Raw genomic sequence first — 27,070 nt, forward strand, 5'->3', positions numbered from 1 at the left:
TTGGTGGTAAAATTCGGGTGATGCAATTAGAGTTTAGCACATGTAGTCATGTACAATAGCTCCCATGTTTAATATGCCCTTATAAAATGTGAATAGAAAACTAAAAGGGTAAGGGTAAAATGGAAAGATCAAAAGAAAAATGTATGGTCTATGAGCCATCCTATTAGCCTACAAAATACAAAAAATGTCTCTCAAAATATATTAAGGTTGTCACATGTTGATATAGGACCACTATGACAATGACAGACCCTCCACAAAAAACGGATTCATCTCAAACAGCACCAATATTCACACAAAGCTCAGCACAAAGCTTTGCATAAAACGGATTCGTTTTGTGCAAAGTATAAAAGCCATTCACACTTGCAAGCAACAACACCACACACGCATGGAACAAATTCCTCAGCAATGCAGCAACGTTTTTCCTGTCTCCTTCTTTTCTCCCCCACCACACAGTAGTGCAGCAACCATACTTATGCTCATGTTGTTACGAATGATACAAAGCCTCCCATTTAGAGAAACAATTGCTGCTGTCCTTGGCAATCATAAGCAATTTTGAAGACCCCAACCAAGCTAAACTGAGGTGGTCCCTCATGATAAGAACAAAATTCAGGCAACCATAAGCAAAGAAATCAACATTAATCACTAAATTAATATATGCTCTATAAAATAATTTGAAGATCACGATACCCTTAACAAGAACAATAACCATTCAAAATCTATGAGGCCTCAAAAACATAATAATTAATTTTTAATCAATTAAGTAGCATGCATCTTTAATTACAAATTAAAGTAATGAATTTAACACTGACTTTAACAAGCTGTGTTAAGCCGATTGTGTTAGGGGAGAGAGAGCGACGCAGTTGAGATCGAGAGAATGAGACAACAGAGTTGAGAGAGTGAGGGAAATCAAAGCCGAGAAAGTGAGGGAGAACAAAGCCAACTGAATCAGCGAGATGCTTAAGGCAAGGGACGAGAGAGCTGTCACTGTTGCTGCATCGTGAGGGAGAACGGAGCTGAGATCGAGCTTGTGTGTACACGGGAGAGAGAGGGGAAAACCTTGCTGTGTGGTGGGGGAGAAAAGAGGGAGATGGGAGAGAGAGACGGGAGAAACATTGCTGCACTGCTGGGGGATTTGTTGTGTGCGTGTGTGGTGGTGTTGGTTGCACGTGTGAATGACTTTTATACTTTACACAAAAAGGTATAGCTTTGTGCTGAGCTTTGTAAGAACATCATTTTCCCATCTCAAAATATCTCCTTAAGAGTTACATGCACCAAAAGTAAGAAAAGAAACCAATTCAACTAATGTATGAGCCACTAACAGTGGAGTTAGCAGCTCCAATAGTCTAATTGGATTATTTGAAATAAGCCAATACAAGATTAAGACATTCTATCACTGTGGACAATATCATAGCTAACACATGTCTGGTCCTAAAGAGGTTAAAAGATTCAAGTTGAGTAGTGAAGTTACCCAAAAGCCCCTAATTGAGGAGGAGAATGACTTATTACAGCCTGCCATATGTCCAAAATGATATTAAGATGCAATTTTAGTATAATCGGTTGAGCTTCTTCTCCACAACTCTTAACCTTTCACTTGTTTTAGGGTTTCTCTGAGACTCATTGTCCTCTCCAACACTTATTTAACTTTCGGAGTGCCGTCATAGGCCACTGTTATTGTTGCCTTTAACGACTATTTTATGTTAATTTTAGAACCATCTAACCTTTATTCTTCCTCAATATTTGTTCTAAGGTGAATCAACACCTATTATTCACAAAAAAAATCACCCCTCAAAATCAAGCTCTCATAATTTTTTTGAGCTGAACCAAAATTAGGCCACAACAATTACTATTAATAATAGTAGTAGTCGTCGTCTCAATGTTATATTTAAGGACATTTTTGTAACTCGTAATAATCTATTTCGATTATAAGATAAAATAAATATATTAATGGAATACAGCTTATTATAATTTTGATTCTTACAGTTCAAGTTAACAACTTATTTTGATTCTCATTTCTCATTCTAATTCCAGCGTGTTTCAATTATTTTCTAAGAAGTGAAAGCACCATAAAAGGTTCTTGGAACACTATTCTCTTTTTTGGGCTTGATTTGTTGGGCATGAAGATCCTCTTATATGGCTTGTTATCACTTTATAATTACATTGCATTTTATTTTTTTAATCCAACTATTGACACATGAACTTGTATAAAAGTTTGAATCAAGCCTTTGAAAAAAATATAAACCTCATCTATTGAGATTGACCGCTCATTATTGTCAAACAACAATTAGAGGGAATGAACATTAAGATAATTCGATAACCTATCAAATTGCAAAATGCAAATTGACGTCTCATATGAATGTGAATGTGAAAGAAAGTAGGGTTGGGCAACGGTTCACTTAGTTCGATTCCCAATCATACTAAACTGCCTATTTTTATTGAAATAATATTACAAATTAAATTGATTTGATTTAGTTCGATTTTTGGATTTTAAAACGTAATTTTTTGTATTTTTTAATTTTTAGCTTTTTCTCATATAAATTATGTCATTTTTTTTTCAAATTATAAAAATTGAGCCTAACTAAATCTTCTGTTCGATTCGATTTTTAGGACATTGATTTTTTTACCCATGTTGTAGGCAAAGTTTTTGATTCGACAAATAGTTGATGCTCTCACTTTTGAAATTATTAGATCATGTTTTTGAGGTTAGCAAGTCAGATTGGGCATTTGGTTCTAATGATTCCATAGATATAGAAAGAGTGTATCTCGACTTTAGATTGACTTCATATCAAATTTGTAATATACATTTGAAGATGCTTATATATATATATATATATATATATATATATATATATATATATATATATATATATATATAAAAGTAATTTTCTGATCCGAAATCTTAAAGTGCGGGAAAAGTCCGCAAAAAAGTTTAAAACCACGGTGTTTTAAAAGTTTAAAACTTAAAACATTTAAACCGCACGGTTTATGCGTTTTTCCGGACGTTCCCACACTTTAAAATTCTGAATTGGAGAATATATATATATATATATATATATACACACAGTCATTCTCTAGTGCAGACGCCCTCATTTATTTTTTATACGGACACACTTTAAAACCGCGAGGTTTAAGAGAGTTAGTTTTTAACTCTTTAAAACTACATGATTTTATAATTTATTTAATAATTAATTCTTTTAAACCATACGGTTTAAAAATGAGTCTGCATTAAAAAAATGTGGGCGTCTGCACATGAGAATGATTATATATATATATTTGTGCAAAAAAAAGACACTTCATCTTCCACAACTAGTGCTGCTAAGTAAGACGTTTCATGTCTTCAAGGTCGTGGTCGAGTTGGTTGCAGTGAAGCTATATCCTCTACCAAAATTTGATTCTTGAGGGTGGTAAGGGGGGTAAAAAATTGTATTTATGCTTACCCACCCCCCTTACCGTTAAAAAAAAGAGGAAGACGTTTCATGTTAATTTTACACTCCACATAATTAATGATAAAAAAGAAAAAAATAAATCACACACTCTGATTACGAAAATAATTTGTTAGTAAAACAATTGGTCTAGAAGCATCCCCTAACCCAGAATTATACACTACGTTTTTTTTTTTTTTGGTTTAAGCTTAATGCATTTAAAATATTAATTTAGTTGCCCTTGTCACCAATGACTATGGTTGAGAATCTTGAGAATATAATAAAGATTTATTTCCCACAGAAAATTTAAATAATGACCCCAGTCTTTAAATCTTTTTACGCAGCTCCAAGTCATAAAGCACGCCCCACTCCCCACTGATATTTTACGTCATACGTCACCGTTTGGGTAGACGAAGAGAAGAGTAGAGTAGTGCACGTGGGTCCCTATAAGCGTACATATTTGTTTACTAGATTCTCCTTTTGATGTTAGCCGTTGATGGATAACGAACGGACGATAATAATCCACGGCGTGATCAACAATACTTTATTTTGCAAGTCATTGTGGGCTTGTAGGCTGTAGCTTGGCTTCTTCACTAAGCATAAGCCTGGATGTTCTACGGCCGTCCTAATTCCGACACTTCAATCAACTCCTTATCCACAAACAAATTCTTCGTGCAATTAATTAATTTTTTTAAAAAATTTTTGAAATAAATAATAGGAAATTTTGAATTTATGGTAAACAAATCGGATTAACATTCTCTCTCGTGATCTGATATTTGATTTTGTTATATATATATTTTTAATAATAATATATGAGTAGAATTTATTTTTTTATTTATTAACTATGAATTACTATTTTACATTTTTACTCGTAAGGAGAGAACCTGATCCAACCAATGTCCCCCAATATCCCCTTTGTAATGATATTAATCATAAAAAAATGCGGGTATCAATGAAATTAAAAATTTATTTCAATTAAAGCATATTTACCCCATACTGACGTGGCAGAATCTAATTGGTGTTTGTGTTGAACCGAGAAAGTATAGTCAACGAAGACGAGCAAAAAAATTGGAAAAAAAAATATAAATTTGCATATTAAATTCAGTGGCAGGACAGTAATTAATGCAGAATAACAGAAGAATATTGTACTCCGGCGTCGTCGCAATCTATGTTGATCTCTTTCTTAAACAAAGGCGCGAAGCCGTAAAGTCTGAAAACACTTTTAAGTTTTAACTAATAAACGAGAAGCGATTTTTCTTTTTTTTGTTCTTCATATTTTATTTTTTATTTTTTATTTTTTTAATCGAGCCGCCAAGCCACCGCAAAGCATCGGAGCCGATCATCGATCAACCATTGAGCCGCCGCCGGTGGCAAAAGTGCAATTCTATTTCGTAGAACTCAAGGTCATTTTATTTTTATTTTCACTTTATAAGAAACGTTTTGAAAACTTTGTGTTCGCTTTTTTTTTTTTTTGGTTGGCTTTTTTCCCCTCTCGTTTTCTCTCACTTTCTTAGTAGCCAAACAAGCAGGGATAAACTTTTATGGACCCTGAAGTGATCGAAATTCCGCCGCCGGTTTTTCAGGCTCCGAGAAGGCGCAATCGAAAACAGGTGACTTATTTACTTACTTTTATTTATTTATTTATTTTTGTTAACAAAATTTGAAATTTCTATTTTTCTCTCTATTGATGTTGTTGTTAACGTCAAGCATTTACTTCGGCGATCATGTTGAATTTAATTTTTTTTTGTTGGGTTTCTTGTTGGGCACTTGAAGTTGAACAATGTTAGTTTTTTTTTTTTTTTGTTTCTTTTTGGTCCAATCTTGTAGGATTGTCAGGGGCACTATGTTTACTGTTTATAGTGCTATGTGTTTTGAGACGATTCTGATGACACCAAATAAGTGTAAATTTTACGGTAGTGATTTAGGAAGAGCAAATAAAGTAAATGTTATTTGGGTTTGCTTGGGATTGAGGTCTTGTTAATCCAAGAATTTGCATACTATAGAATCATTACCTGTCAAGTATGAGTGGGTGGGTAGATGTTAAGTAGAAGTGATGGTCTACCAAATAATTTAGGTGGTTTGCTTTCTTAGTGAAGGAGAAGCCTAACAATTAAAAATATACCAGCTATCGGTTTGCACTTGATATAAGGGGAAATGTCATAAAAATGAATAAAACAAAAATTAATCAAAAAGAAATTGTTCTCTTTGAGCATAGCACCGTCCATCTGAGAATGTACAATTTCTTTGTTTTAATGAGAAAAACTAGATTTGTTCTGTGGTTTAACCTGGGCCTTCAAAAGGCCTTTTCATTACAGTTGAAAATGAGTGTGGTTCTGGCTGACATTGCTCAAGGATAGCTGCCCAACTTTAACATTTACTGAAAAATTTGCAGGACAGAAATTAGGGATTTTGCTCTATCTTCCTTTCCCAGACCCTGTATAATGTGTTTAACCCACTGCAAGTTTGTTAGTTGTTCCCTTGTTTTGTAATGTGATTATGTCAATTTTATAGAATCCATTCTCCTGTAGGTAATTGATCTTGAGAAAGATGAAGATTCTTCTGATGTCATTCTGCTTGATGAGATAGTGAAGGCAGGGAGGAAAGGGAAGGCAATAAAGAATGATTCTGATGGTTCTGTTAGCTATCAACCTAAGGTATCAGCTACATTTATTGAATAGGGCAAAAAGGTTTTTACGCTTAATATAATACTAGTTATTGATTGTTTTTCTCTTTACAATTGTTGTTCCTTGTATTTAATGCGTAATAAAATGTCGGTGCTTTAGAGATGAAATTTCTCTATATTTTTTCTTTATCGTTGTTAAAATACTTTTCTTAACATTTCCACCAGGAGGATTCCAAGAGTTCTGTCCCAGGATCGCATAGTATAATCAATCTTGATTTTTATGATGACAAGCATGTTAATATTGATGATTTCATCGATGTTGAGGATTACACCTTTGTGCAAGCGTATTTTGACAATGCGAATATCCCGGCTGGAGTGGAGGCACCTGTACCATGGTTAGCAGATCCTTCTCTAAGGAAAGAGAAAACGGCTAATGGAAGTAATTTGGTACATGTAAATCCTGCTTCAAAGAGTAGTTCAAGTTTGCAGAAGAAGGTGGATGTACCTTCATCCTGGTTACATCTACAATCTGCCCATAGTAAGAATACAGCTGCGTCTCAAGATGTCGGGAGTAGTGCTCAGAATGGTCCATTTCATGTAAAATCATCAAATCCTCTATGGATTCATGAGAAGAGCAAGAGCAATGGTAAGCTGAGTGCTTCAGGGATTTCAACTAACACTAATTATGTAAATCAATTTGATCCTATGGTACATCCTCCTGGAGTAGGGCCATCATTATGGACCCATGGTACCCTTGCTCCTGTACAGAATCAAGTTGGTTCTAGTAATTTATTTTATTCTGGTATGCCTGCACTTAAGGACACAGTGAATTATCCTCCTGCTGTAGGATCATTCATGCCTGCGTGGCATGGATCTTTGCAAGCTGAACTGAATTCAACTTTTGCTAACTACACTACTCATCCAAGTTTCTATGATCCATTTGATACTGTGCACATGTCTCCTGAAGAACCTGCAGATACCCCTAGTGGTCAAGATTTTAGTGATAATAAGGAAAGTTTAGATGAAGATGATATTTTGAGGAAGTTCGATCTTTTTAAAAAGTTTGATGCTGTTGAAGATCATTTGGACCATCATTATGCTTCGAAGGCTTCTTTGAAGCAGGTGAGTAGATCAGTTGGATGCATTTCATGTCTTTTTTTTTTTTGTAATGATGATATTTATTGTTGTTGTTAATTTTTATTATTATTAGTTTTTATTTTTTTTCTTTTCTGATAGCCTACAAATAAATGGGCGAAGCGAATTCAGGAAGAGTGGAAAATCCTGGAAAATGATTTGCCAGGTAAGGTTTAATGCTTTATACTCTTGTTCTTTAATAGCCACGCCTCATAAATTGATATCCCAGATTCTTTATCATGATTATTGCCACTAACTACAATATAATAAAAAAAAATAACCATGGAATAGTTGTCTTCTTCTCACTCACCCTCAACAAATCTCTGCTCAATATTATGCTAATATTATCAGCAACGCTTTGTTTGTCCAATTTATTACTTGAATAGATACAATTTTTGTGAGGGTTTACGAGTCAAGGATGGATCTTTTGAGGGCTGTAATTGTAGGAGCAGAAGGCACTCCCTACCACGATGGCCTGTTTTTCTTTGATGTTTTCTTCCCTAGTAGCTATCCTAATGTACCACCGGTATGCTACTGTGCTTTGTTTATAAGTAGGATTATTTTACACCTGTTGGATGCTTTCGGTCTGATGACTAGGATTTGGTTTTGTTAGAATGTGTACTACCACTCTGGTGGCCTTCGACTCAATCCAAATTTATACAATTGTGGGAAGGTATGCCTCAGTCTTCTTAACACCTGGACCGGTAATAAGAATGAGAAGTGGATGCCTAATATGTCAACCATGCTACAAGTTTTGGTCTCTATACAAGCACTGATCTTGAATCAAAAGCCTTATTTTAATGAACCTGGTTATGCAAGTTGGAATAACACGGCACATGGTGAAGTGGAGTCTCATAAGTATAATGAAAGTACATTTATCTTATCACTGAAAACGATGCTGTACACCTTGAGGAGACCTCCAAAGGTATGTTATGGCTTATTTTCTGTTTATTGATTCATGCAACTAAGAATTGTTTGATAATCTGTTGGAGGAGTTACAATAGTAGTTCTATTAGCAAGTCTCTCTCATTTTTCCTAGAAAGGTGTGTTATCTGCTCTACCCAGCTACATTCAATAACAATAAGACGATGTAGGTGCAGTCAAGTAGAGTGCGTCATGTAAATTTTAAAACACTCTTGAATTAATTTAATTGTAAGCTGACTACAAATTTAAGATAATGCATAGCATTTTATTGATATCTTAAGCAAAGGTGTCTGTATGTTTGCTTGCTTTTGAGAAGTTTAACCCAGTGCTTGCATCCCATAGTTCTATGGTCCTTAAAAAATTGATCTTTAACTTAAAGCTTCATGTGCAAATAATGGGAAGTGAATCCTCAGACTGAATCCTTAAGAGCATCAGTTTGCAGTAAGTACTTAAAAGGTGTTTGCTTTTGTGGAGATCCGGATCTGGTTATAGGAATTGTGGATTATGTTTTATATTTCTGTTTATAATTTGCAATCCGGAGGGCATCGACTGTCTCAACAAGGACATCTGGTGTCTCAACAATGAGTCAGAAAAAGGTAACTCATCCATTGTAGGACTAGGACTCCTAAAATAGAAAATTGTATATAAATATTTCCTCCTGGACTGATCAAAATATATAGTACAGGTGGAATCTATCATTATAGTAATGACTTGACAACTAGTACTAATACTTTTATGTTGGACCAAAAAACATTCCCTGTTGTGGGATCTAAGAACTGAACAGAGTAAAATAATTGCTGCATCATTACTCCTAACTGAGTTCTTTTTATGTTGCTTCATCGGTTATGAATGAACTAAAAGGGAAGGGGGGCCTCCATTTCTTGTTTTGAAGATGAACTCATCAAGTTCTTCTTTGGGTGCAGCATTTCAAGGACTTTGTTATCGGCCACTTCTACAAGCGTGCACATGATATTCTAGCTGCATGTAAAACATACATGAGTGGTGCTGAAGTGGGGAGTCTGGTCAAAGGTGGCGTGCAGAACATTCATAAGGGCTTAGATGGCTGTACACCGCACTTTAGGACTTCTGTAGCTGGGCAAGTCGATCTTCTTGTAAAAGAATTTATACGTATTGGAGTAAAGGACTGCGAGAAATTCCTTACTCAACCAAAAGGAGGGGTGCCTGGGGGTGATAAAAATAATCCTACAACTGTGAAGAGAAGATCTCGTTCATAATTCTAACTTCAAGACTTGACCTATAGAGGCATTCAAATTAGGCTTTTGACTTGATAATGGATTGGATAATTTAGATTGATAATGCAAGGAGCATATGCTTACACCTATCAGGTTCTTGCGTATATAGAAATATTTCAATTCAGGATCTTGAATTTTATTGAAGTCTGAGAAAATTATTAAGTCATACAATTAAATAATTTAATCATCATATTATATAGTTTAATAATTTTCTCAAATTTCAATAAAAATCCAAGACCCTGATCCAGATCAGTATTCCTTACATATAATTTTGGATGTTGTACATAATCATGCATTTGTATTTGGTTGGTTATAACTTATAAAGATCAAATCAATTTTCCAAGCACATTGTTTTGACGGCACCAACTTGCTCAGATTATTTCAGTTGATCAAGATTCAAAATATAGGCGTTTTCCTCAAATATTTAGAATTTATAATTGTATAATTTGGTTCACAGCCGAGAACAGGTACCTGAATTTAATATGAAGTACTACTAGTCTAATAATAATTGCTGCATATTAAATTCAGTGGCAGGATGGTAATTAGAGTGCAATAGAATATACACACTCCGGTTTCTTCGCAATCTATGTTGATCTCCTGAACTAGGCGCGAAGCCGTGTGAAGTGGGGAAACACTTTTCAGATCAAAACCCAAAATTATTATTATCTTTTTTTAAAGACAAAAAAAAAAAAAATCAGTTTTCATTTTTTTTTTAATTTAACCGAGCCGCCAAGCCGCAGCAAAACGTCGGAGCCGATCATCGATCAACCAAGGAGCCACTACCGGTGGCAAAAGGTCTTTTCATTCTTTAATTTTAATTCCATTTTCTTTTTTAAGTGAAACGTTACGTTTACGCTCACTTTCTTAGTTAGCCAAACAAACAGCAGACAGGAAGCGCCTTCTCTACGGCGAACGAGAAGTTCTTATGGACCCTGATATCATCGAAATTCCGCCGCCGGTTTTTCAGGCTCCGACGAGGCATAAACAAAAACAGGTTTACTTATTTATTTTATTTGTTTATTTATTTATTGCTTACAGTACTTGAAATCTCAGTTTTCTGCTTTACTGTTACTGTTGTTGTTAACCTTGAGGATTTGCGTTGGCGATCAGAGTTGAATTTAGTTTGATGCGATGATGATTCTGATGACAGCAAATAAGTGTTAATTGTTTTGGTATTTATAAAGAGCGTATGAATATTTGTTCTTTGGGTATGTCTGCGAATGAGTTGCTGTTAATTCACAACTCAGTTTGAGTAGAATGAAACGAAAATCACTGGCTAATAAGTATAATTGGGTGGGTGGGTAGTAAAAAATTTTTTGCTTCCGAAAATTAAGGAGAAGCACAGCAGTTGCAAACATTCATACCCTTTGTTGGTTTGAGTTGTTGTTAGAAGAAACATAACAAAAATGAAATGACACTTAATCTCAAAAGATATGTTTGGAAATGTACGCTTTCTTGTTTGAATGAGGGGAAAAAACTAGATTTCTTCTGTGGTTTGAAGTGAACCTTCAAAGACCATTACATTATACTAGTGAAAATGCGTGTGGTTCTTCTGTCTGGTTTGCTTAACGATAGCTTACAAGCCTTGTAATCAGATCTTTAACGTTTGGTGAAAGATTTGTAGGACACATAATAAGAATTCTTCTCTATCTTCCTTTATCAGACCCTGTGTAGTTTTGTTGAGCTGCTGCCAGTTTGTTTTCTGTTCCCTTGTTTGTCATATGATAAGAGTAAATTTTGATAGTAATTATGCTCTTTTAGGTCTTTCACGAAGTCATTGATCTTGATGAAGGTGAAGTCTCTGCTGATGTCATTGCTGTTGATGAGATAGCGAAGACAGGCAACAAAGGGAAGGCAATAAAGAATGATTCTGATGGTTCTGGTAGTTATCAACATAAGGTATGGTTGACAGTTGTTGATTAGGGCAAAACAGGTGATTACAGCTTAATAAAATACAAGTTCTTGATTGGTTTTCTTTTTAATTAATATGGCTGTTTCTTGTATGTTATGTGTAGTAAGAATATCCATGTGCCACAGATGAAATGTCTCTGCATTTTATCTTTATTATCATTCATATTTTTTCTTAATTTTTCCATCAGGAGTGTTCCAAGAGTTCTGTCTCAGGATTGGTAGAATTATTAACCTTGATTTTTTTTGATGACCAGCACTTTAATGTTGTTGATGATGTCATGGATAATGTTGTTGATGATGTCATGGGTGTCCAAGATCATGCAATGTTGCAAGCATATTTTGACAGTGTCGATATCCCTGCTGGAGTGGAGGCACCTGTACCATGGTTAGCAGATCCTTCTCTAAGGAAAGAGAAGACGGTTATTGGAAGTGATCCAATATATGTAGAGCCTGCTTCTGAGATCAGTTCTAGTTCGCCGAGAACGGTGGATGTTCTTGGTTATTCTGCTAAAAAAGATTTCTCTTCATCCTTGGCACATCCACAATCTGCCCATAGCAAGAATGTAGCTCATTTCCACAAGGTACAAAAGAATACAGCAGCTTCGCAAAGTGCAGGGAGTACTGCAGCTCTTCCATTTTATGGAACATTACCGATTCCGCAGTGGGTTGGGGAGAAGAGCAAGAGCAATGGTAAGCTGGTTACTTCAGGGACTTCAACTAATTATAAATATGTAAATCATTATGATCCTATGATACACCCTCATGGAGTTGGACCATGATTGTGGTCTTATGTTCCTCTTGCTCTTGTACATAATCAAGTTGGTGCTATTAATTTTTGTTAATTTATTTTGTTCTGGTATGCCTGCACTTAAGGACTCACTGAATATTCTCTTTGCAGTCGGACCATTGATGCCTTGGTGGCACGAGTCTTTGAAAGCTGAACTGAATCCAACTTTTGCCAACAACACTAATCATCTAAGTTTTTATGATCCATTTGATAATGAGGATATGCCTCCTGAAGAACCGATCGATACCCCTAGTGGTGAAGATTGCAGTAGGAATAAGGAAAGCCTAGATGGAGATGATGTTCTGATGAGATTCAAACTTTTTAAACAGTTTGATGCTACTGAAGATCATTCAGACCATTACTATGCTTCTAATGTTTCATCATTGGAGCAGGCGAGTACTTTTTTTGGATGCACTTCACATCTTTATTGTAGAAATGATACTTATTATTAATTTCAAATTTATGTTTTCATTTTTCATAGCCATCAAATAAATTGGTGAAGCGAATTCAGGAAGAGTGGAAAATCCTGGAAAATGATTTGCCAGGTAAGGTTTAATGCTTTATATTCTTCTTCAATGTCCACATATCTCAGTTTCTTTATCATGATTGGTGCCGCTAATTACAACATTATAAAAGTAACTGTGGAACAGTTGTCTGCTCCTACTGACCTTCAGCTATTCTCCGCTCATTTTCATATTATCACTTATGTTTGTTGTCCAATTTCTTACTTGAATAGATACAATTTTTGTGAGGGTTTATGAATCAAGGATGGATCTTTTGAGGGCCGTAATTGTAGGGGCAGAGGGAACTCCCTACCATGATGGCCTGTTCTTCTTTGATGTTTTCTTCCCTAGTGATTATCCTAATGTACCTCCGGTATGCTTCTGAGCTTTGTTTGTGAGCGGGATTGTTTTAGATCTGTTGGACATTTTTGGTCTGATGACTAGTATTTTGCTTTTGTTAGAATGTCCACTACCACTCCGGTGGCCTTCGACTCAATCCAAATTTATATAATTGTGGGAAGGTATGCCTTAGTCTTCTTAACACCTGGGATGGTGATAAGAATGAGAAGTGGATCCCTTCTATGTCAACCATGCTACAAGTTTTGGTCTCTATACAAGCACTGATCTTGAATGAAAGGCCTTACTTTAACGAACCTGGTTGGGAAAGTATGGACAGCATGGAAGAAGGTGAAAGACAGTCCAATATGTACAATGAGCGTGCATTTATCTTGTCTCTGAAGACAATGCTGTACACTGTCAGGAGACCTCCAAAGGTATGTTTTAACTTTTAATAATCATTAATTAACATGGCCTCGTTCCACTTTTGTGGTGTATCTTGTTGTCCATCAGTTCCTGCAAATTGCTGAGAATTGCTTGATAATCTGTTGAATTTATAAGTAACAGTTCTGGTAGGAAATCTTTCAAGTCTTGCCAGGAAAGCATATTATCTGCAGCTAGCCAGCTATTACTTTCAATACATTGACAGTACAACAACGTTTGTTCGGTAGAGTGGTTCTTGTGAATTTTAAATCACTCTTGAATTGACTTAGTGTGTTTGACATTCCAAATTTCAAAGCATTTTCTCATAGATACCTGATATAATTGTTTCTTGTATTTTTGTTTGCTTCTAGTGTTTTAAATCTATTCCTTGCATCCTGAAGCTCTATGTTACTTGAAAATTGGATCTTTTACTTAAAACCTTCATGTGTTACTAACGGGAAAATGATATTCTCTTTCAGAATTTTTTTCCCCCTCAAGACCCCACCCTACTACACCAAAAAGACCTCAAGATCTTCAGTTTGTAGTTAGTAAATAAAGGTGTTTGCTTTTATGGAGATTTAGAGCTGGTTATGGCCCTACAATTGTGAATTATGTCTTACATTGTTATTTATAATTTGCAATTCTGAGGATGTTTAGTGTCTCAGCATGACTTAGAAAGAAAACTCACGCATTGGAGGACTAGGACTCATAAATTGAAAACTGTGTATAAGTGTTGTCCTGCAGACTGAACAAATTATAATGCAGTTAGGAGGCAACTATCATCATATTAATGACCTAAAAGCTATATGTAGGTCCAAAATACATTCCTTGTTTCAGATCTAAGAACTCAACAAAGTAAAAATTGCTGCATCATTATTTCTAATTGAGTTCTTTTCGTGCTGCTCCATTGGTCAATCGGTTATGAATGAACTAATATGTAAGTGGGGCATTCTTTCTTGATTTAAACATAAACTCATTTTCTTTGGGTGCAGCATTTCAATGATTTTGTTAGTGGCCACTTTTACCAGCGTGCACATGATATTCTGGCTGCATGTAAAGCATACATGGATGGTGCTGAAGTGGGTTCTCTGGTCAAAGGTGGTGTGCAGAAAATTCACAAGGGCAAAAAGAGCTGCTCACCGGATTTTAAGGCCTCCATAGCTGGGCATTGTGATCTTCTCATAAAAGAATTTACATATATCGGAGTTAAGGACTGCGAGAATTTCCTAACTCAAGCAAAAGCAGAGGTGCCTGGAGTTGGTAATGAGCCTGAGTCTGGGAATGAGCCTGAGTCTGGGAATAGAGGATTTCATTCTTAATTCTAACTTAGAAATTTGACACTTAGTGTTATATAATTAAGACATTCATAAGTTTTTATATCCATGTGGTTTTTTCATAGTTGCATATGATTTCTGATACTGTACATAGTTTTTTAAGTAGAGTTTATTTTTATAATTTTTGTTAGTCGTTTTACAAGTAGAATTTTTACCTCAAAATTTTAGTTGTTTGGTTGTCTGTGAGAGCTTTTATTAAAAATTATGATATTACTTTAGTAGCTAAATTTTTTGAAAGTTATGTTATGAACAAAATAATATAGATTGTCAAATAAGAAGAATATATTTTATATGTTTTAATATTTAAAAAAATTTCAACATCTACTTTCAAAAGTTTGAAATTTGAATTTTTGTTAGTAGAGGTAAAATAACTTATTTAATTTTTAAAAATTTTATTGAAAGGACAATCAAACAACAACGAAGATTTTAATAAGAGATTATGAGATTAAATGGATACTAATAACCATTAAATAAGGTATAATAAATATGCACCGAATCTAGTATCTTACAGTAGTGTTCTGATGGCCCAACCCAATCATTATGTGTATGCTTTTTCGTCTCATTTTTCTCTTCTTAATCTCGATGTTTCACTGGTAGACTGAGAACAGATAAAATATTCATGGTTTGTGGTAGACTGAGAACAGATAAAAAAATATTCATGGTTTGTGGAATTGTCACCAGCTATAACTGCTTGAGGTGATTTGGTTTGATTATGGTGAGAGAACTTTGTTAAAAACTGTAGCGAACTAATAGAAACAACTTCAATGAAATGGCAATTGACGGAGTTGTTTTCCTTCTATATTAGAATGATAGAATGGATATTTAAGAATCAAAGAAATGGTGGGCCTGCTGAGAATGCTCATGAGCAGCTCTTTTGTAATCCTTGTAAGAAATTACTTACACTTTTGACTTTTGTTGATGCACTTCCCATAAGCATCCTAGGAAACAAAAGGAAACGATCAAAACAAAGCCAGAGAGGAGTGGGGAAGCAAAAAGAACACGATATAGGAATTTTTTAAGCAGCAAGTGATGATTTTTGTATTATGAAAGAGAGGCTTCTTTCGGATAATGAGCTCTAGGAAATTCATCTATTGTTTTGTTTCTTCCGGAAATTTCCATGTTCTTGAAACCGTCGCCAAATTTATTAAAAAATAACGACTTGCTACCTATGCGATATAACTTGTCATCTTATATATTTCCTTGGCATAACAAAAGATTGAATTTCCATCTTCTTTCAATCACTTTGATCATGAATTCTTCAGCATTTCAATGGCTTCATACTTTGGTAATTTCCTTTTTCTTAACTCCCTTCTGTTTAAAATCTTTCCTGTCCTCTGCTACTCAGATATCTTATGCTGATGATCATTGCAATTCAACCGTCCATGAATCAAATCTGAACAAATTTGAACCTTCCATGTCATCGTTTGCCGTACTCCATACTGGCCACTACACTGGAGGCAATGAGATTCAGTCTCACAACCCATCTGAGACATCACACTCTCTCACTCTTCGCACCCTGAATGTGTACAGAACTGACAAGAATGGTGAGTTTGCTATTGAAGGAAGTTTATTGTTACGAAGCCGAAACTCTTACTACTGTGAGGGAGATGTTACATAAGTGCAAGTAGCTGAATCATATCATTCATGGGGCCGGACCCAAGACTTAATATTACCCTATGCTAAATTCAAAAATTTATATTTTGAAGTGAACATAAAAATTTTAAAAATTTAAGTAGAAAAAAGTACATTAAATAAGGGCAAATGCTATGTTACAATTAAATATTTACTCTAAACAAAAATAATTATAAAAAAAAGTAGAAAGTAAAAGACAGTTCATAAAAACACTATTTTTCAATTATGGAATCTGATATTGCAACCTACAATAACATGTAATTATATAAGGGTTAATAAATCAGTTAAGAATTTCAAACTAAAATAAATCAATACATGTAATTACAATCTGTTAAAAATAGCAAGTAAAAATTTTACGTTTGAAGTCAAGCACTTATTTACCAAATTTAAATAAATTAATCAATTAAAATTTATTCATCCTTTTAAATTATAAAAGTATTATTTGTTAAAAGTTTCAATAATAAATTAAACTTAACTCAAGAAAAAAGTACTTAAGTGTTGTTATTCCTTTGCAAGTGCTCTGACTCTCTTTGAAGACCCAAATGTTCATGATTCTTCCATAAAAAACTCCTCATACTCAAATTTTATTTTCTAACTTATGCTCTTAGTTAATGTAATTAGTAAATAAAATCTAAAAATTTACATAAAAAAGTTTATGAAAATGTTGATAATTGTTACTATATGTTGTTTTTTAAGTGCTTTTAATACTAATGTCGGTGTTATATTACATTGTCATACTTTGATTTTTTCAAATAGTATTTTTTTAAAATAAATTAAAGTATTAATAATATTTTATCTCCCTAATGTTTTCAATATATTCAGTAAATATATAATTTATCATTTTATAAAATAAGTCACTAATTTCAATTAGAACAAGGATATAATTTAATTAAGGACATATTTGAAAATAAAATAAAACTATAATATCATATAAAATTGATGAAGACATAAAGATAATTGAGTAAGGGACATATTTGAATATAAAATAAAAACTCTATTGTTATGTTAAATTGTTGAAAATATAAGGGTAATTGAGTTAACGACAAATATGTAAAGAAAATAGAAACTCTGTTATTTGAAAAAAAATTGATGAAAAAATAAAGGGATGAATGATTTTTTCTGGACTAGACCGAGCTACAACCTGTAGGTCCGCCACTGATCATTCATGGGTCTGGAATTTGTCATGTGAAAGGTTCAGTAAAATTCAGGCTTCATGGCTTTTGGTCAGAATCTTTTGGCAATCTTTGCATGGTGGGAGGAGGTTATACTTACAACAAACATGGTAAGTCACTGAACCTCGAAGCTGTTCTAAAGCTTGGTGCAACACCCGTATTTTGTATTACTATTATTACTATTATTATTACTATTATTATTATTATTACTATTACTATTATTACTATTACTATTACTACTACTACTACTACTACTATTATTATTATTATTATTACTATTACTATTATTGTTATTACTATTATTGTTATCAGTATTATCACTATTACTATTACTATGACTATTATTACAATCTTGAAAACTGTTTTCCAGAATTGCGAGGGCTGATATTAAAACGAGTTTGTGTTACTTTTTCATTATTAAATGCCTTATAAATTTTACTTATGATTCCTTATTGTCTACTCTAATTGTCAAAATTGGAATCACTATTTTTAAATCAGCAGTCCTCTATTTATATCATCACGGGTCAATTTTGATGCTTTTGTGGAAAATCAGTTTTAGAGATGTTTATGAACTCTAATTAATCTTGTTAAATTTTATATTGAACATCAACGTATTCACAGTAGCTTTTTATGATATTTATGATTTTCTGACATATTTATAGCTTGTCCAAAATAAGCTCCTATAAGATGATCGGGTGTAGTGTAGTGAATTGATGTATCTAAGTAAGAGTTCATGGTTTAAGAATTTTTGGGTTTTCCTATCAAGGTTAGGATTGAATAAGATATTGATAAGAATCTTGCCTTGATAATAATAGGCCATGAGTGAGCTCGTGTGATTGAGGTTATTGTTGATTGCTTTGCATTGATGTAAGTGAATTCGTGCATAATGTTTATTACATCTATATACGTAAATGTTTCTGAAAAGAATAATATTGTTTATATGAATTGGCATTTTATGGTTTTGAAGTTATTTTACTATTATAATTTATGATAATAAGTTATACTTTGAATAAAAGTTTATTTAAATTGTTTTCTTAAATTTGTTTTAAAAATGACTTTAAAATAATTGTCTTTCCATAAATTGTTTTCCTTAAAAATATTGGCAAAGCTTTGTCAATTCAATATCTTATAAGAGCGTTTTATCAAGTGATACTGAAAGATTGAAATTGAAAGACTGAAAACTGTATTTAAAGTTTTGGCTCATTATCCGTAATTGTCGATACTGATATAACCGAACAACTAGTTGTATTGTGCGCACTTACTGACAATTATTGAGAGGTAAAGTTAGGGATGAAAAGGGGCAGATATAGATTAGATCTATTCTTCTCCAGATCCATATCCATAATAAATATCGAAATTCCTATCTGCTCAAGATCGTCATGGATCTATATTTTTCGCTCCATATCCAGATCCAAAAAAGAAATAAATATCTATATTTGCTCTAAATTCGAAAAAAATAAAAATCCAAATCTGCTTTAAATTCGTTATGAATTTTAAAACTCAACAATAAAGGAGCAATAATTTTTTAGAATGAAAATTAAAGACTAAAATGTATTGACAACCATTAAATTATATAATTTGTCTAAAAAATATAATAAATATTGTAGCTTATGATTTTATACCAAATTAAACAAGCAAATAAGAAAGATAATAAAATATCCTTTAAATGTAATTGCAGGAGGAAGATCAGTCTACTATTCTACTGTTTTCTTCATCATACTCATATCCACAACACACCCATCATTACTCCTACAACATTAGATAATGATATATAAGTTAAACATGATTTATATTTAGTGTTTTATTATTTTTATTATGACTATATTATTTTTGTCTTATTATAATTTAAATTTACAAAACTAACATTTAAGTTTTAAGATTTTTTTAATACATGGTAAGTAGCACTAATATCCTATGAATGAAATTTATTATCATTTTTAGTTACACAATTTTAAAGAAAATTTTAAAATAAAATAAAACAATAGGTGAATATAGATCTAGATCTAAATATTAAGATAGATCCAGACCTGCTCCAGATATGTCTTAGATATGCATATTAATATCCAAATCCGATCCAGATCTATTTTAAACCTACCCAAATGTGATCCGATTGGATTTGGATCACGTGGATCTTGGGTCAGATCCGATCCATAGTCATCCCAAGGTAAAGTACCCTGACTGAACTTCTGGCCGAGTCATTGGAAATACAGATGACATTATGTGACATGAGCAAATTAAACAAATGTTTTATTAATAAATGATTATTTATTGAAAGTGATTATTGCGTTATGACTTATGTGATTGCGAGTTTTACCATATATATGTATCAAATTATGAAATAATTACTATTTTCTAATTTATGGTACATTGTAATGATTATTATATATTTTATCATTATTTGTAATCTTATGCATGAGTTTACTTGCCGAGTTGACGACTCACCCTCATCTCCAACATTTTGCAGATTGATTGTAGATATGTATGTTAAGTTTAGTGGAGAGAATTTGTTAGCTGAAAAACTTTGGCCATTTTTTTAAGATAAATAAATTGTTGCTACTTTGGTTATTGTTTAGAGCTGAGTCTTTGGTTTGAAAGATTATTGTTATATTTATTATTTTAGAGACTATGTTTTGACTATGGCTAGTGTTAATTTTCTTTTGGAAATAGCAATAAAATTGATGTTATGAGGTTTCGTTTCAAATTTCTCTTGAGATTCTTGGGTGAATTTGGGGTGTTACACTTGGTAACCTCAAGAATTCGAGTAGTATTACTACTTTGGTTACTGGAAGTTTGGAGAGCTTGGGTTCTGCCAATGATTTGAATTATTTTGAACCAATTTCATTACTTGTTCTTATGGGAATGAGTTATGAGTACACTTTGGCTTCAAAAGAATTAAGTTATTTTATGGCGGAAATGATGTTGTGAATAGTTTACCACTTACGTCACTGCCCAGATCAAGTTTCTGTTTTGTATCTCAAGAGCAGTTAATGAATTTAATTTGAAGTGCACAAAGAACTGCAATTCTGCAAGGATATGCAGTCATTTTGGTGCATCTGCTGTTGAATATTTGCCTCATGAGTGCATTTGCAGTTGGGTATTTGCCTCGTGTTGTTTCCTGGAAGCAAATTCAGTGCTTGGAGGAGGAAAAGAGATTGCGAGTTCTCATGGAATATCCTAACTTTAGCTATGCTGATCTCAATAAAAAATTTGTTGCAGAAGGTTATTGGGATGATAAGATGAATCGGCTTTGTGTTGTTGCCTGCCGATTTTTGAACATTGCTGAATCTTTGGCTGGTGGCTATGTTGGGGATTGTACAACAAGGTTCAGTTTAAGCTTCCTTTCAATCTAGTCAATCAGAAAGACTAGCAACATTGTGGGGAAAAGTTGGAGCAAAAGAACTGTGAATAATTCAGGTTACTTCGATAAGATCCTGTTTCGAAATTCTGAGAATTCTTTGGGAACAGTTCCAGTATTGAAATATGAATACACAGAAATCAATAGAGCAAGGCAATTATGCTGGCCAAAGAGGAAGCTACAAAAGAGCAAGGGGAAGAAATATCCAAATGGGAATTCTTACGACATGCAGTTTGGCAACGCAAATAATTCTTCGGGCTATGCAACTCCTCTTTCTGTCGGTGATCAGTTTTATCAGCACTATATAAATCCAAATACTCCCTCGAGTTCAGGTACTTCAAAATCTCTTTTAGTTGAAGAAAACTTCAGACAGAATGGCCATGGAAACATCAGCTACGAAATTGTTATCAGATTGCTACGTGGTAAAACTTTTGGTGGTGAGGTTTATTCTTCTTATGTATTTAGGAGTTATGGTGAAGTGGAGATTTCTACTGAAGGAATTTATGATTGAAAAACAGGACAGTTGTGTATGATAGGTTGTACAAACATTGTTTCGAGCAATCAATCATGGATCAACGATTCTATGGACTGAAATTCTTCTCAGTTTCCAGTTTCCTCCATCAATTCCTAAGGACAAAGAAGGCTGTATCAAGGGAAGCATCAAAAGCATGCGGGTGGAATCAGACCCTCTTTATTTTGAACCGATGAATGTTGCCGTGCAAGAGTCCCTTTCCAAGATGGATTGGGGAGATTTCCATGGCTCTTATATCCAACGCATTTGCGTGTCTCTTCATTGGATTGTAGCTTGTCCACATGAGAAAAGCATCCTGAAGTGCTTCGTTCCGTTTTCACTTGTTATGCTAGTGCTTCTTACTTTAGGCCACATGATGCCTCTGTTGCTAAACTTTGAAGCCACCTTCTTGAGAAATCTCGAAGGACTACGTGTTTTGCTTGGTAGAAGTGGATGGCTTGAAGTCAATAAAGCGCTTGTGAGGTTAATAACAACGGTAGCTTTCTTGCTAGATTTCGGACTTCTGCAACTATCACGCCCATCAAAATCAGCTGATAATGCAGACCAACCAGGCTTGTGGTCAGCTGAGGAGTGGACTCTATTCTTGCTTTGCTTTTAGCTCCTCAGAGGTTTCATCCTCAGCCCCAGCAGTGGGAGAGCATAAAGTTATATGCTGGTTTTGACTCAAATGCTGTTTAACATATTTAGAAACTCGAAAGACAATGCTCTGGCCAGTTCATTCTACATTAGAACAACTAGTCTTCAATTGCTGCCAAATGCTTGCAAAATTTTCTACCCTACTGATTCAGATTATGCCTCTGACATCTGTGAAATCGTTGTTTCTTCAGTGTGCCTACTGCTTGCCGCAATCATTTTTCTGCAACAGCTGTTTGGAGGCTGTAGCAATTATCCCAGGAAATGTATAGAGGGGCTGGAATATGAGAAGGTTCCTTCTGTCAGTGAAACCTGATTTCCCTATAATCCGGAAATGTTAGCCTCTAGCAGCTGCAGATGGTGTGAAATTATTCCCTAGTTGTGGTTTTTTTAACTTTCAACAACATTTAAGTTCTATGTTGAAAGCACTCTGTGTTTCTTTTTATATTGCGGTGTTATAGTTTTCAAGCAACTGTTGTAAAATAAAAGTTCAAGACTTGGAGCTGTCTTATAAAAGTTTGTGTTTAATAAAATTCTGTTTCAAATTATGTTAAATAATTAATATGATCGACTACATTCATAATTATTGAATTAAACATATTCAAATAAATTATGACTATAAAATTATTATTAAGCTCTCATTTCCGGTCCTCAAATAAGTATATCAATTTGATAGGTAAACGCTGCCTTTGAGCAACTCTCTAAGAAAGGTTTTTATATAAGTGATCCAAAAACTTGTTGTCTTGTACCTTCAATCTCAAGTCTTGTAGATCGAAATTCCTAAGGAGAGACACGTGAATGATGCATAAATAGATTATTTCAAATGAAGAACTCAACTTCCTGTGGTGATTAAATTTTGTTCATAATCTCTCTGTATATGGCTCGCTATCAGTTCTCTTGCTATGATCACTGTGCTTTAGTTGTCCCCGAGTCAATCACAACTGTTCTAAAAGCTGCATAAATAGATAAACTTGAGGTGACTAGTTCTGAATTGATTATGGTAAGAGGACTTTGTTTAAAAATGTTTTGAACTCGATCGACATAACTTCAATGAAATGGTATGTCCATTGGTGAAGGTGGGTTTTCTTTTAAATATTAAGAAAAATGATACCTACATCTCTAAGATTAAGGAAAATAGTCATGTAAACCTCAAGTTTTTATTACGGAACACTAAGAACCCGTTTGGGGTTGTTTTTGTGAGAGATTTTGAAAATCTAAAACGTAATTTTAATGTTTAGTAATTTTTTTAAAAATCACTTTTGACAAAATCATCATTTCTTACAGCAGATTTTGAAATGTAACTCCTTTACTTTTAAGCAAGGCAGGAGTAGCATTTTAAAATCTGATTTTGAGAATCATTTTTTATACTTAATACAATCATATATATATCCTTATATATATATATATATTATAAAAATCTAAAAGTATCCTTATTAATTAGGAAATAAAATCATTAAATTTTAAAAAATTATTACTATTACAAATTATATTGAGATAACAAATTAAAAAATTAAAATTAAAAAAATAAAATATTTATTTTAGTTATCAGTTATTATATGCACATAATAAAAAATATTTTATATACATGTTTATAATACATATAAATAAATTTTATTCAATAGTATGTTCAATCAGTTATTTATATTCTTATAACAGTTTAACAATAAGATTGACTAAACACATTTAATTGCTTTTCGAACTTACAACACTTTTAAAAATAAATTTTATCAAATGTTTAATTGATTCTCTTCACAGCTAATTATTTCTACAGTATATCTAGCATCAATCATTTTAAAAGCTTCAACGTTACCAAACTAGCCCTAAGACTCCCTTTTGACTATAAAATCCTTTAACTCTATTAACTCAAAAAGATTGAATTTGATATTTTACAACAAATATAAATATAATTTAAAATAAATGTAATAATATATACATTTTAAATAATTTCAATATTTAAAAAAATATTTTAATACTTTACAACCTCATATTATATTAAGGGCCTATTTGGAATTGCCTTTAGGAAGTTCAAAAGTGAATTAAAAATGTTAAAAACTAATTTTAGTGTTTGGTAAATTTTTTTAGAAATCACTTCTAACAAAATCACCCCATCTTATAGTAGATTTTGAAAAGTAGGGAAAGAATGACTTACCAAATTTTGATTTTGAGAATTAGTTTTACATTTAATTGCATATATATCCTTATATATAATATAAAGATCCCAAATTATCATTATTACTTAGGAAATAAATTCATTAACTTTAAAGAGATTATAATTATTACTATTTACATTGAGATAAAAAATAAAAATAAAATTAATAATACATAATATTTATTTTAGTTGTCAATTATTGTATGTATACAATTAAAAAAAATTATATACATATTTATAAATACATGAATAAATTTTATTAAATATTATATTTAGTTCAATCATTCTTATTCCTATAGTAGCTTAACAGTAAGATTTACCAAATATATACGGCTGCTTTTAAAAGTCACACCACCTTTAAAAATAAATTTTACCAAATATTTAATTGATTCTCTTCATAGCTAACTATTTCTACAACATAATTAATAAAAATTATTTTAAAAGCTCTAATATTGTCAAACTGGCACTAAACTAAACTTTATAATAAAGGAAAAAGGACTGCTAGGTCCTTAAAGTTTGAGGAAAAAGACATCAAAACACTTAAGGTTTTAAAAAAGATATGTAAGTCCCTTTTTCTGTTAATAATTCCGTTTATTTTAAAGGAAAAAGGGTAATATTTTATATTTACAACAAAATACTCAGAAAATGACTGTTAGCCCCCAATGTTTTAGGGAAAGGGAAATAAAATTCTCTAATGTTTCAAAAAAGGATATATAACCCCCTTTCGATTAACAAATTTTGTTTATTTTAATTAAGAAAAGGATAGTAACAACAACAACAACAACAACAAAAACAACAACAACAACAATAACAATAAACAATAAAATTAACAAATTTCAATAATAATATAATAATATCAATGATAATGATAATAATAATAAAAATATTAAAATCAATGAAATTAAATAATAATATTATTAATATAATATTAATGACATTAATAAATAACAATAATGATGATAATAACAATAATAATAATAGCAGCAACAACTAACAACAAAAAATAACTAAAATAAAAAATTAATAAATTAATAAATTTTGTAACAGTATAATAACAATAATAATAATAATATCAATAATAATAGTGATGATGATAAAATATTAAAATCAATAAAATTTAATAATAATATTAGTAATATAATATTAATGACATTAATAAATAACAATAATGATGATTATGATGATGATGATGATGATGATGATAATAATATTACCCTTTCTTAGTTAAAATCAGCAAAATTTATCAATGGGAAGGGGTTATATGTCTTTTTCCAAATATTTTATATCCATTTCCCCAAACGTGGGGGTCCTAATAGTGATTTTCTCTGTATTTTTATTGTAAATGTACAATATTATCCTTTTTATTAAAATAGACGTAATTATTAACCGAAAAAGGACTTACATTTTTTTAAAAAAAAATTAGGGATTTTCATGTTCTTTTTTCCAAACATCGGGGACCCAGCAGTCCTTTTCCCTATAATAAATAGAAACACAATATTAAAATAAATATTTAAAAATTTAACTTATTTTTCATGTTACATAAAATAATTTTAATATTATTAATACATGAGATATATTTTATTAATAATAAAATTTTTATAATAAACACAAATGTATTATTAAAATAAATATAATCATTTACATTTTAAAAATTATTTATGTATAAAAAAATTCTAATATTATTAGTCTGCTAGACAAATTAAACAATTTAAATTCTATTTGTATTTATTAAAAAAATTTAAAGTCAATTTTTTTAATTACTATTTACAAAGAGTATTACAATAAAAAGAGAGAGTTCAGTGTCCTTTATTAAAAATTTAAGGGTCTATATGATTATTTTCTTTAACTTTGGGAGCGTAGATATCATTTTTCGTAAATATTAAAATGATAGAATGGTTCTTCAGGAATTAATGGAATAGCCAACAGAGAATTCAAGTTAATTAGCTCTTTTTAATCTTCGTAAAATATTACCTTCACTTGACATGTGTTGACGTACTGCTTGTTAGTATTCCAGCCAGGAAACAAACGGAAACGATCAAAAGAAAGTAGTGCGCTATAAACCTCACCAAGCCGGCAATTTTTTTATTATCTTTTTATGTTTATTTTCTATGGATTGCTTTCAAATATACTTTCAAAACCCAAAAACTATGGACTAGCTTTGAAAAAGCTGTCTTTGGATAATGAACTTAAAAGGAAATTCATTTGTTGTGTAGTTTGGCTTGCGGTAATTTCCATGTCTTGATTGAAGCTGTCATTTTCGTTTCCATCTATAAGAAAAAATAAAATAAAAATAATGACTTGCTATCTACGCAATAGAATTTGTCTCCAGTTTTGATTGAGAGTGCATAAGTAAAGAGGAGATTTCAGTGTCCCAGAAGACTATATGTTTTCTTGGCATAACAGAAGGTTGAATACTCATCTTTTTTCGACGACTATGATCATGAACTCCTCTGCGTTTCAGTGGCTTCGTACTTTATTAATTTCCTTTTTCTTAACAGCTTTCTGTTTAAACTCTTTCCTATCATCTGCAACTCAGATATCTTATTCTGATCATTGCAACTCTATAGTCCCCGAATCGACTCTGAACAAATTTGAACCTGCCCTCTCATCATTTCCCCGACTCCACACTGGCTACTACACTGGAGGCGATGAGATCCTCTCTCAGAACGCATACTCACTCACCTTTCGCACCCCGAATGTGTACAAAACTGAGAAGGATGGTGTGTTTGGAATTGAAGGAACATTGTTGTTACGAAGCCGAAACACTTATTCCTACGACGGAGGTGTTACGTATCTGCAAGTAGCTAGATCATATGATCCAGGGGCCATTTCTCATGAGCCTGGAGTTCGCCGTAGGAGAAGTTTAGTGAGATTCAGGCTACACGGGTTCTGGTCAGAATCTTCTGGTAATCTTTGTATGGTGGGAACAGAAGATGAGTTACCCAACCTT

The 27,070-nt window shown here is 32.5% G+C and overlaps 1 protein-coding gene across 1 annotated transcript; it reads left to right on the forward strand.

Annotated features, from left to right (window-relative positions):
- The first annotated feature begins 4,508 nt into the window (after window positions 1-4,508).
- LOC18053833 lies at window positions 4,509-14,768 on the forward strand. Its single transcript, XM_024177788.1, has 17 exons — window positions 4,509-4,822; window positions 4,937-5,029; window positions 5,948-6,073; window positions 6,268-7,164; window positions 7,279-7,342; window positions 7,563-7,702; window positions 7,790-8,101; window positions 9,024-9,332; window positions 9,960-10,148; window positions 10,222-10,347; window positions 11,115-11,252; window positions 11,519-11,954; window positions 12,163-12,443; window positions 12,533-12,596; window positions 12,788-12,927; window positions 13,016-13,327; window positions 14,306-14,768. Exons 2-17 carry the CDS (start codon window positions 4,961-4,963, stop codon window positions 14,630-14,632), a joined length of 3,930 nt encoding a protein of 1,309 aa, XP_024033556.1. The 5' UTR covers window positions 4,509-4,822; window positions 4,937-4,960; the 3' UTR covers window positions 14,633-14,768.
- The last annotated feature ends 12,302 nt before the right edge of the window (window positions 14,769-27,070 follow it).

This window comes from Citrus clementina, unplaced genomic scaffold (assembly GCF_000493195.1).
Source record: "Citrus clementina cultivar Clemenules unplaced genomic scaffold, Citrus_clementina_v1.0 scaffold_1, whole genome shotgun sequence".
Lineage (NCBI taxonomy): Eukaryota > Viridiplantae > Streptophyta > Magnoliopsida > Sapindales > Rutaceae > Citrus > Citrus x clementina.